Here is a 12,543-nt window from a genome sequence, read left to right as displayed (position 1 = left end):
GAACTCTCATTCTGAACTTCATAAAGTCCCACGTTTAATCCCACATCTCATCTCCTAAATGCACTGTTTTGGTTGCTCATCTAATAGATTGCCAGTCTCTTACTCTGACATTGAATGTCATTGGGATGTGGGTCCACCTTACTCCTCACCTTTTCCCAGTTCACGTAATTCCCTCATCCCATCTCTATAACATGCTACCAAAGCACATATCTTCCCACGTCACCTACTTCCTTCCCTCCCTTCAGCCTATTCAGTCCATTCCTATTTTCATGAAAGAAGAAAGTCAAAACCCTTGCTTCAGGCAGTCATCTGTGAAGATCCAGCTCTCAGGGATCTACTCGGTTCTCCTCTGCATCCTCCTGCACTTAGGTTCCATCCAAGTTCACACATGGGTATACTGAGGACAGTCAGGGTAGAAATGATGATGGCTCTTGGGTCACACAACACCTGAATTCAGATCCTGGATACACCACTTACTAGCTCCATGGTTTTGGGAAAATCCTGTCTAACCTTTTTGAGCCTTAGTTTTCTCATCTTCAAAATGGGTACAAGAGCATCTCTCTCTACCTAGGCCTGTTGCAAATTAAATAAAACAAGTGTGATAAAAGTTTATGTGTAACACCTGGGACATGATAGGAGTAAAGAAGAGTTTAATTAGTGTCAGCTGCTATCTGCTACAATTGTCCGCTCTCAAATTTCCGTCTTGCCTCACTGTTCCAGCTGAAATCCCTATAGACAATGAGCAGGATGGGCAAGTCCCTTGCCCTTAAGTTTCTGCATCAAGTCCTGTTGGGCCATTATCACCTAGGCTGAGGAAGCTTTGCCAGATTTAGATCACTGAACCTCATGATCTAAACCTGGCAAAGGTTTAGATCATGAGTTTGCTCATGTACAAGCTCATGTTCTCACCAATAACCCATTCTAAAATCAAAGACAAGAGGTCTTCCAGGTCCCTAGGCCAGGGATGTTTAATCTTCTATGTTTTTAGAGAGAGTTCCATATACCACTTCTCAGGGAGCAGGACTGCCACAGGGCAGCATGAGAGCACTGGCTGCCAGCAGTAGCGGGGAGAAAGAATGTTAAGAGATAAGACAGAGAGAAGCTCAGAAAGTTAGAGATAAGTGGTCAGAGCCAAAAGAAGGGGCAAAAGAGAAGATAGGACACCAAAAATGTGAGGGATGAAATCTGAGAAAAAACAGGACCCAAAAAAGTGGGCCCCAACATGGGAGAGAAGTGAAGAGAGACCCCAGGCACAAGGCACCATGCCAGATTGGAGCAGCGGGACTCACGTTGAGGACTACCATCATCACGCTGTCTCTTCAACCTAACGAAAGTACTAGAAGATACACTCAACAAAACATGGGAGTAAGATGGGAAAGGGGAAGATGTGAGAAACTGAAATAGGAAAGTCAACCCAAAAGGAAAACACCTCCAGAAAGGATGTCTCCAAGAAACAGACTGGGATGGTAGGTTATCTGACTTTGTAGAAAATTGTGGGACAGCCTATGAAAAAGTGTGGAGAACCAGTAACAGATACAAAGCAAATCAAGTAAGTGAAAAATGGGGCAATGATTAGGAAGTAGGAAAGGAAGATAGTCATAATATACTACAATGCTCAACTGTGAATATTTTTATAGGTATAATGATGTAAACATTGATAATTAAACCAAAAAGGAAAACTGTAATAGAATTACAATGGAAGGGTGAGGGAGGGGACAGAAGGATGAGAGATCTAAATGATGTTTGTTTTTTTTGTGCAATTCTGCCAAAAGGTAGCTGTGACCATGTCAGGACGCAATGCAGTGAGTGTGATTTAGATTGCGGAGCTTTGCTGCCTACAAAGCTCTTCCCAGTCTGTTATTTACTTGGAGTTTGTGGTGGGCAGCTCTCAAGACGGCCTCCAAAGATTCCTCCTCATAGTATCCATAACCTCTATAGTCCTCCCCCATACTGTACCAGGCTTCTGTCTTGATACAGGCTTGGTCACTCACAGACCATTTGCACAACGGAAATCAAACTGCCTAGTTAAGAACAATTTTCATGGGAAGGCTCACGTGGTGAGAAACTGAGGCCCCTTGCCAACAGCCACAGGAGTGAGCTTGGAAGCAGATCCTCCAGCTGAGTCAAACTTTCAAATGTCTGCAATCCTGGAGACACCATGATTTGTTCCCATATAACAGACCTTGAGTCAGAATCTCCCAACTAAACTGCTACCTAATCCTTGACCCTCAGAAACGATGAGATAATATTTGTTGTTTAAAGCCACTAAGTTTTAGGGTAATTTGGCACATAACAGTAGATAACTGATAGAGGGAATGATAGACCACCAGTGTGGGATTATTACCCTGATTTTGCAGCCGAGAAAATGGAGGCCAGGAGGACTTAATAATTTGCCTTGACTCTCACAGCAACTAGCAGCCTTTGGTCTTGAACTCCATTTTTATATTCTTTCTGCTTAACCATCAGCTCACTCAGCAAATATTTCACTCTCATTAGATAAAACGTTACATGTTGTTGGTCTTCAGAACATGTAAAAATGGTGCTTCAAAGAAACAACACGTATGTAAAAATAAGCGTGCTTAATGTAGCACCTTTTGGAACTGCCAACTGCCCTAATATTTTCTGCTGTTTAGGCTGAGGGCAGAGGCAGCTACCACCACCACAACAACAAAAGGAACTGTTGTTCTGATTTTTGACTGGGGCTTATTGCCAGCATTTGGTCTTATCCTCGGCAGTGAATAATTTGTGATAAAACTGGCAAGAGAATGTATGCTTCAATAACTTGGCCGACTGCATTAGACAAACACAGAGCCTTAAAGAGTATTGTTTATGATAAAAGCTGACCAGGGATTCTTAGAAGAATGGTAGGAGAGCCCTAATGCATGAGAAATACCTGAATACAATAAAACTTGAGGCAGAGGCATACAATATTGACATTCTTTTGGCTTTTATTCATAGAAACAAAATGTCTTTCCTGTTCTTATAACCACTGGGATTTTTTTTTTTAAATCTTAAGAAACCTCATTTGCTCATATACAAATCCTATATTTCTCAGGCTGAGATATTCAGGATGCCCAGATGTGGACTCAGTTTCTCTGGAAAAAGTCAACTCAGAGATTCAGGAGTCTCCATAGGGAAGTAGAACTCCACTTGGTAGGAAGTGGGAGAAGTCAGTCAGGAAGGCAGTGGGCTAATACCCACTGGGTATGGATGGATATGTCACCCTTTGTTTTATTCCTTGGCTTCCTAAGGGGACAGGAGACTGTAAGAGGAGTTCACAGCATTTAGCAGGCATGCCCATGCTCTTTCAAGGATGGTCAGGCAGCTGATCCCAGGGCCAGTTTAAAAAAAAAAAAAAAAATGTCAATTTAAAAAGTTTCTGGCCTAAGGCTAGAGATGAGATTCCTCCGTAAGTGCCGCGTCTGATAATCAGTATTTCTCTGTATGTGATTGTTGGGATTGTGAAATAATTCTGGTGGGTCTCATTATAATGATTTCTCAGTACATTTAGAACAAAACCCAAACCCCTTATGGAGTTTACAAGGCCCTGGATAATCTGGGCCCCACCAATGTCATCCAACCTTTTCCTTATGCTCTTTCCAGGGTCATGGCCAGAGCTCAGGCACACTGGCTCTCTAAATCCTTCCTGCCTTCAGCTTGGCTTCTCCAGGTGTGGAGTTTCCTGCTTCTCCAGCCTAGAATGACCTCTACCCTGTGCCCCGTTCCTTCAGAAGGCTGGCTCCTCTCAGGTCCCTGACTGCCAATACAGATTAGACCACCTTTCTTCTGTGAACCCGTTTCATCATCCTGATTCACTTCCCAGCACTTACCACTCTCAGATGTTAACTGTTCATATTAAACGACAACGTGATATTATCTGACCAATTATTGAGCAGTTTCTCTATGTCCAGTGCTATTCTAATGATGTTTCTCATATTAAATCATTTAGTTCTGATAATAATTCTTTATATCTGTTTTACAGTTTAGGAAGTCAGGATACAGACAGGCTAAGTACCTTGCTTTAAGTGACATAACTACTTGGTGGTAGAGCCAGGCATCAGCCCAAGAATTTGTTTCTTATTTATTCTCTATCCTCCCATTGGGCTGTAACAATCACTACTGGAGAAGAACCGTGGTAGGTCCTGTTTACTGCTGTGTCCCAGCATCTAGCACAATGCCTGGCACATAGCAGGTGTTCAATAAATAGCTGTTGAGTTGATGAATGAATAAGGAGATTTCAAAGCTTTATTTCTGCACCCCCCCCTCCATTTTCTGGGAGATGAGTGTACATATTGTGCAATCTATTAAACTTGTATCGAGTTGGTGAGTCACATGCGCTCTGCTACAAACAGACTCAAGTTAAACTACTCAAGTTAAGGCAGTTTGAAGCAAAAAAAAGTCTCCTTACCTGGGCATGCTTGGGACGTTAAGTTAGAAGTGTCCTCCAGCCCATCCCAGCACTGCTCCAACAGCTCGCAGATGCCATAGGCGTCCCCCCAGTTTTGTTCAGTTTCTCTTTGTAAGCGGTGCCCTCCTGTGCCATCTTGTCTGCAGGATACAAGAGGGATTTTACAGAATTTCAAGATGCTGGCATGGGTTGGGCTGGGTTGGGTTCTGGAGGGAAAACCACAGAAAAATCACCAAGAACTGTCTTAGTAAGACCAGAGCCTTGGATCCTCTGGGCACTCTCTGGTGGCGGGATATATATACAGCCTGAATTTTAAAATAGAAAATGGTGGGCAGCGGGTAACGGGGTAGAGGGAATCTGAGGTGCCAAACATTAAAGATACTTTGGGTAATAAAAATTAAAAGTTTGTGATTTAAACAAAGGGTCTTAATTTCTGGGATCATTTTATCACCTCAATGCTTGCTTCTGGGCTGTGGACACTTGGAGGGGGTGGGCCGGATAACTCTTGTCTCTAAACGCCTGAGTGCACTGGCGCTCACTCTCAGCTTGGAGCTGAAGCCCACACTATTCTCAGGCTCCCCGCAACAGGCACCTGCGACTTCGCTCACCAAAATCTTCGAGTGGCCACAGTGAGCGGGCAGTACTGGTGCCAGCCAGCCCGGGCCCTCTGGATGCAGGTGACTCTCTAGCCTCTTCGGAAAGCCATTGGAGCTCTAGACGCAGAGCCAACTCCCTTCTTCCCCTCCATCCCCAACCATGTTCTCTAAGCCACGTCTGTGCCCTTCCTCTCAGCACTCAGCCATTCCTCAGCCCCAGAGGCCTTGAAGTAGTGACCTCTGCCCACCAGAGAGGAGGGGGTCGTAGTCGGAGGGTGGGGCGGAGCCTGAGGCAAGGCAGGTGGGTGCTGGCCTCCGGGATCCCAGATTGCGGCTTCTGGCGCTACCAAGGCTATGACTCAAGATCCCGTGCCAGCAGCTGCAAGGCGGGGAAAGACCTGCTGGGAAAATTTACCTGGGCCTGGGCAGAAGGAAACTTTGTTGAGCGTCTTTGCGCTTGGAGTTGTGCGCAAATAGACGCAAGATGAAAAACACGCAGCCACCGCCCCAGGAAAGCTTGAAGTCTTGTGGGCTGCACGCCCTGCGACAGGGGCCCACGCGAGGCTGGGGAAGAGGGCTTGAAATGGAAGTGTGAGAGTGAGAGCATAGAAGGGGTCCTAGCCCATCCCAGGAAACAGAAAAGGCTCCCCATAGGCAGTGAGAGGCTTGTACCGATACCTGAGGTACGCGCAGGAGCTGCGTGAAAGGGGAGGCCTGGAGCCAGAAAAGAGGAAGACGCATCTTGGACGTTCTGCGCCCTGGGGCGAGACGAAAGGCCCGGAAAAGCGGATTGGGTCGTTCCTCTTAAGAAGACTCTTCCATCACTTCTGAGAAACAGCGACGGTTCCCTGACAGAATCCCTGTTGCGGGGATTCGGCCACCTCGCTAAGGCCAGCACGCGGCGGACCTTGAGTAGCTGCGCTGTGTACTGAGCCCGTGCAGATTCTCCTGGCGAATGTGCGAGTGGAAAGACCTCATTCAGGGGACGCCTCCAGCCCTGGAGAATTAACTGGCAGCCTGGGGCCAAACTTCAGGCTCCGGACAAAGCAGGAGGAGCCTTTAGGCAACCTCTGTCCTAATGCCTGTTCTAGTGGTGATCCAAGTTGCTGACCCTCCTCAGGGGTCACCTCTCCAGGACGTGCTGCCCGGTGTTCTAGACCCATCAAGAAGGCACAGCGCAGCACAGCAGAGACACCTGCTGGGACAGCACCAGGCCAGACCCCAGGATCACGGGAACACCTCCGCCCGCCCCAGTTCTAAAGAGTCTTAATAAACGGTGGTCACCGGTACTCCAGAATGGTTGTGCGTGGCTTTGCAGTTCGCCTAGGAGACAAGCTGATGCGAGACCTGGAGGGTGCAGCCCTCAACCCTGCGTTCCCTCCCCGCACGGAGTTCCTGTCTCAAGGCGCCTTGCAGATGCTTGGCCCCTCCTAGGTCAGTGCAGCGGGACCAGGCAACCCCGGTCTCCGAAACTTCGGGAAGTCAGCTGGCGCCCTGCCCGCCATCAAACGCCCTTCGTATCACTCTGCTCCGCATTGCGAATAGCTTTTGGATTGCGACCTAAGGCTGAACACAGGAAGCTTGGAGAGGAGCTCGGGCGTTTGAGGAGAAGGAAATAAGAGGCATTGCAGGAAGGTGCTACCCTGCCCCCAACTGCCTCCGGACAATTGGAAAGGATTGTCCTGGAAGCTGAGAGGAGAGAAAGGGTGTAGGACCTTGTGCCAGATCCCCTTGTTGAACAATTTCCAAGAGCTTGGTTTGCATTAACCCAGACCTCTCCGTATGTGTTTGGTGTCCCCTAAGGGTTCTAGAGTGAGAGACTGGCAGGTCCCCTCCGAACGCTGGGCCTCGCTGCAGATATCAGTATTTCTCTCATTCCTTCCTAAAGCTGTCGGGATCATCCAGTAGAATTAGAATCAGGTGGCTCCTGAACCTCCTATCCCTGGCTGGCTCTGAGCATAGCGCACCGCTGGTCAAACCTGAATTGGAGTTGCCAGCGACGCTTGGAAACCCTTGCCAGACTGGACTGAAAAGTGTGTTTGCTTCCTGAGACCCTAAGCTAAATGAAACTGCCCGTAGAGCAAACAAGCTTAGAGGGCTGGATAGAGGCTCTGGAGAAAGGCCAGAGCTGGGGTTGGGAAGGAATGTAAAGGCTATGCACCTGTTTGCCAGCCCTCGGAGGTGAAGCCCGTGGCTAAGCAATCAAGTGCAGGATCAGCCTTCCAGGGTGGTTTATCCGCATGGCAGGTGTCGATCACCCTCGATTGCCCTAATAGTCTCATCAAGTGTTCCACATTGAGCTGCAGTCCCATGAAATCCCTAGATGTGACGCCAGGTGGAATGGGGGTAAAAGGGATTTTCAAATCCTATACATCTGGCATAACTCCCGGAGTCACTTTTGACAAATCACCTGTCTCTCTCAACCTAAGTTTCCTAATCTGTAAAATGGCAATATTGCTCACCTCTGAAAAGTGCACAAAGGGTGAGAAATTCCACGCATTTTTCTAATTGTAGGAAGGAGAAGCAAAGTCTTCTCCTCACACTTAATATACTATATGCTAGAGAAAGACCCTCCCTTCAGGCCTCCTCACTCCCTGTCACCCTCCCCCACTCCTAGCCCCTCGGAGCTAACGGAGCCTTGCGCGTTTCTGGCCGGTCTTCCCAAGAGAGGCTGGTGCAAAAGCCAATAAGCCTGGAACACACGCAGGTCCCGCCAGTCCTGGGACAATGGTTTCCATTTAATAAATATTTCCCCCAAGGGCATTTCACATCGGGCAGGCAATTATTCAAAGGAAACAGGCGCGCAGGTTGGCTCTGCGGGTTATTTCGTCCTCTTTACCCGAAGAATGCTCATCTGACGCAAGAAACGAGCCTCGCAGCGGGAAGAGGCGCCCAGGGACAAATGGACCCTTGTTGCAGAGACAGCACGAGACTCCTCTCTAGGGCCGCTGCAGAAGGGGCACCCAGAAGACCTCCACACCCAGCCTCCAGGCTGTTCTTACGGTTTGAACATTTGTGGAGTAAAAGTTGGAGGTTTAAAGGCACAAATAATAACATAAATGAGAACTGTGATAGAAATCTCAGGCTCACCCCCGTCCCCAAAGTGAAGAACAGGTCTTAGTGCTTTTAAGGGCTCACCAACCAGGGTTCGAAATCTCTGCATTGCCGGACGCGAGGCCTTCCGGCAGCAGGTCAGAAAACACTGCTCAGCCACCCAGGATGCCAGTGCTACGCCCAGGCGCCGCATCTTGGGGCAGAGATGGATGCCGAGGTGCAGGGGCGTCCCGGGAGAACACTGCCAAAGGACCGCCGAGGGTGGGGCGCGAAAAGTTTATTTCGCTTTTACTCTGAGTTTGCTATATTCTTTTTCTCTTCCAAGGATCTTTGACAAGGTGGGAAAGTGCTGTCCTTGCATTTCTTGGCAAGGCTGTCCTATTTATCAACACGAGGTCTGCCTGGCTCCCTTCGCTGTCCCTTCTCCGAGCCTTTGTATTCCAAGCCCTAATTCTCTCTCACCACTGGAAAGGAAACGGGAGGCGCGAAGAGTTTTATTTGTTGACAGTGCCGGAGACAATGCGGAACCCAAGTCCCCAGTCCTGAGCTAGCCGCTCTGCTCTAGCCCTCTCTCTGCCTGTGTCCCTCACACCTCTCCCCGCCCCCACCAGTCGCGCTCCCTCTTTCTTGCACCGGCGTGTTGGCAGGTGCGCCCCCTCGGCTTCTCTGCTGCTGATTGGAGCCCAGGTTGGGGAGTCGCCGCCCCGCGCTTATGTCAGAGTGCGTGCCGTCCCGGCCCACCTCGCCTTTGAACTTCGCCGCTTTTGGCTCTCGTTCACCAGCCTCCCCGCATTCTCAGCCAGGTGCAGCGCTAGGCGCGGCAGCTCCAGGAAAGCCACGGGAGGGGGGAGCTACGACTGGAAAAGCAAGAGGAGAGAAGGGAACCAGAGAAGGCAAAGGTGGAGAGGGGGAGAAGGAGGAGCTTCTTGCCCTGGCCAAAAAATTACCTGGCCACTTAATTCCCGAGACTCCGATACTTGGGTCCCAGCCCCTGGTGCCTGCAGCCCCCTGGCCGATCGCCCTCTCCTCCCCCGCCCTTTCTGCCCCCACTTACTCCCCGGGGGCTGCCTGGGTGCTGGGACTGGCATGATCAGCTGAACTTTCTGGGGTCAGTGCTCCTCTCTGGCTTCCCCTCAGCGGCGCCAAGGCGAGGGGAGCTCAGAACCCCGGCTCTGGACAGACAGACACAGATAGCCAGCCAACCGCGCCCAGGCTTGTCTGCAGAACCCTTGCACTCCCTGCCCCCACACGCCTAGCCGCCGGGACCATGTCCAAACCTTCAGATCACATCAAGCGGCCCATGAACGCCTTCATGGTATGGTCCCGGGGCCAGCGGCGCAAGATGGCCCAGGAAAACCCCAAGATGCACAACTCAGAGATCAGCAAACGCCTAGGCGCCGAATGGAAGCTTCTGTCCGAGGCAGAGAAGCGGCCATACATCGACGAAGCCAAGCGGCTACGCGCCCAGCACATGAAGGAGCACCCTGACTACAAGTACCGGCCGCGGCGCAAGCCCAAGAACCTGCTCAAGAAGGACAGGTATGTCTTCCCCCTGCCCTACCTGGGCGACACGGACCCGCTCAAGGCGGCAGGCCTGCCCGTGGGGGCCTCCGACGGCCTCCTGAGCGCGCCCGAGAAAGCCCGGGCCTTCTTGCCACCGGCCTCGGCGCCCTACTCCCTGCTGGACCCCGCGCAGTTTAGCTCGAGCGCCATCCAGAAGATGGGTGAAGTGCCCCACACCTTGGCCACCAGCGCGCTGCCCTACGCGTCCACCCTGGGCTACCAGAACGGCGCCTTCGGCAGCCTCAGCTGCCCCAGCCAGCACACGCACACCCACCCGTCCCCCACCAACCCCGGCTACGTGGTGCCCTGTAACTGTACCGCCTGGTCTGCCTCCACCCTGCAGCCCCCCGTCGCCTACATCCTCTTCCCAGGCATGACCAAGACTGGTATAGACCCTTATTCGTCAGCCCACGCCACGGCCATGTAACCCCCAGCCCGGCCCGGACCTGAAGGGTGGCTTGAAAGCCGGGTCTGCACCCTGTCCTCTGAGCCTAGCCCTGGCCTGCAAACGCCTCCGGGGGGTCAGCCCTGCCGCTGTCCCTTACACCACCCCAGACTTTTCCTCTCTTCCAGGGGGAAGGGAGGGGCGTCCTCCTGGACCCAAGGCGCAGACAGGTGCCAGAAACTTGCAAACGTTTTGACAGCTACACAGCTACCCCTATCCCGACTCTCCCAAAACAAATCTCCGACTGTACCCCCTTTGGACAAAAAAGTAGGCAGTTTTGCTTTATTTATGTCCCCTTCACTCTCCTCGGATAGGCTTTGGACTCTGAACTCCCAGATCCTGATATTATATCTAGAATATTCATATATTTTTTTTCCTTTTGTCCCCTGAAGAAAAGAGTTAGCTGTGTCTCTGTGTTTTGGCATCAGACACAACTAGGAGCCATTTGCTCTTCACATGTGGGAGGGAAAAGGCTTCAAAGTTTTAAACTACAGAAAGGGAAACGTTTCTATTTAAAACCATGCTATGATACTGTTTGCTTCTTTAAAGGGAAAATAAAAAGGACCTACACGGTTATTTACTTTGTGTAAAGCAGTGCTTCTAGAGACCTAAGTTTACTTTTAGACAGAATGTCGGGTTATGAAGTCAGGAAGTAGAAGGTGAACAAAAAATTAAAAGAATTAAAACATCCTAAATGGTCATAAATGTTTTGACAATGTCTTGGAAATGTACCTAGAAGGATTTTACCTCGTTACTCTGTTCATTTGTTGAACAAAGACGTTTTGAATAAAGACAATCTGTCATTGCAAAAAAGTAACCTTTGATGTGCCTAAAATCTGAAGTCAGGAGCCAGGTTGGAGGGGCTGGAAAGTCGGGTTTGGGGAGGCTGAAAGTGCAAAGAGGGACTCTAAGCAGGGATGCCTGGTGGCTGCCCCCTCAACCGCCTTTGGTCCAGCTTGGTGGTCTGCCGGTGGGGTGTAGAAGGGCCTAGAGTCTGGGATCTGTCCGGAATGCGCCCTGGAAATTGCTTTTTGCCTTTGGAGACTAGACAAAGGTATCTGTCCCTGGGACTTCACTCTCTCCGCCCGTTCTACCCAAAAAGGTCAGCCCACTTCAAGGAGTGAATGAACTAAGACAAAGACGGACCCAGACCGCAGAGATCTGGGTGAGTTTACTTTTTTAGAAACCAAACGCTGAAGGAGTGGGGAGAAGCAACGAGTCTCCTGGGAACCAGTTGCGCGCTGAACACCGTGTCCTGCAGTGGATGTTTAAGTTCAAAGCATGGGAAAAGACTGGGGGAATCAGGTATTTTGCCTTTTTTAGGTGTTTGGAAATGCTGCTGCCCACCCTTCTGGGGATTCGGGGCTTGATACTGGTTCCTAACTTAAAAAATAAAACTTAAGAAATGCAGAAAAATGTGTCATAGGTCCCCGCCCCAGACTGTCGAACACTTTTTACTGAGACCTTCCAGGAGCAGAGGGAAAAGGAAAGCGACCTCGTCACGGCTCAGGCAAGGAGTTTTTAAAAATCGTAAAAAAAAAAAAAAAAAAAAAAAAAAAAGTGCAGCCATGATGTTAAACAAGGAAAAGAGCCCTTTTCTTTCCCCTCCGGGTGAATGTTTTCTTGAAGATTATTGTCTTTCCTGCGGAGAAAGGACCCTCCAATGTCATCCAACAAAACTCTTTGAAATGTGTTCTCAAAATCGAAGGGTGCTTTCCACCCTCGGTCTGGGAATCTCACCCCCAGAGTCACGCTCACGCGTGGTTTTCCTTAATTTGCTTACTTTTCCCACTGCTTTTGATATACTGCGGGGTGGGAAGTGGGGCAGCCTAGAGGTTTGTCGGCTTTCTGCTGCTAAGAGATTTGTGCGCTTGCCTCTGCTGTTTCCAAAGGAGTCGGTGGCTCGAGGTGCAAGGGAAACGTTGTCAACAGACACCAAAGCCGAAACCCGCGGATTAGCATATTGTCCTCAAAACAATTAGAAGTGTTTGAGGTGTTGTTTGGAGCCTATTCATCCGAGCCCCTTTGTCAAAGGGGGATTTTCATTATTTAAAAAAAAAAAAAAAAAAAGTTAGCAGTTGTCCATCTGGCTAAGCTGAATAGCAAAGTGATCCATGTTGTATATGCTTTTCTCATTAAGAGCTCTTTTGAGACCGATGTTAGAATTAAATGGTATAACACAATTAACATACACAGGCGCTGAATAGGAGAGGACGCCTATAAATAATAGATAGATAAATAAATGAGCGATCAGGCGAAGGTAAACAAAGGCGGTCTGAGGGAGGTGTAGGGGGAGGCCAGGCTGGCTGAGCCACGCTTGCTTAGCATTACAAAACCCTCTTACAAATCGAGACAATTAGGAAGTGACTTGCCTCTGGTGGCTGTCAGGTCTGGGGGGCCCTGGGCGCTTAGGGAAGGCCCCTCCTCCCGCCCCCTAGGAAGCCCAGGAGGCCTAGGACGGAGGCTCTAAGGTTTTC

At 49.8% G+C, this 12,543-nt stretch overlaps 1 protein-coding gene across 1 annotated transcript; it reads left to right on the top strand.

The window, feature by feature from the left end:
• The first annotated feature begins 8,822 nt into the window (after positions 1-8,822).
• On the top strand, positions 8,823-10,872 carry SOX14 (SRY-box transcription factor 14). The gene has a single exon (XM_032260257.1). It carries the CDS (start codon positions 9,326-9,328, stop codon positions 10,046-10,048), a length of 723 nt encoding a protein of 240 aa, XP_032116148.1. The 5' UTR covers positions 8,823-9,325; the 3' UTR covers positions 10,049-10,872.
• Positions 10,873-12,543: the final 1,671 nt, after the last annotated feature.

Source organism: Sapajus apella, unplaced genomic scaffold (assembly GCF_009761245.1).
Source record: "Sapajus apella isolate SASKATOON/1434 unplaced genomic scaffold, GSC_monkey_1.0 scaffold4, whole genome shotgun sequence".
Taxonomy (NCBI): Eukaryota; Metazoa; Chordata; class Mammalia; order Primates; family Cebidae; genus Sapajus; species Sapajus apella.
Note: the sequence above shows the minus strand (reverse complement) of the source record. Positions and strands in the feature narration are given on the sequence as shown.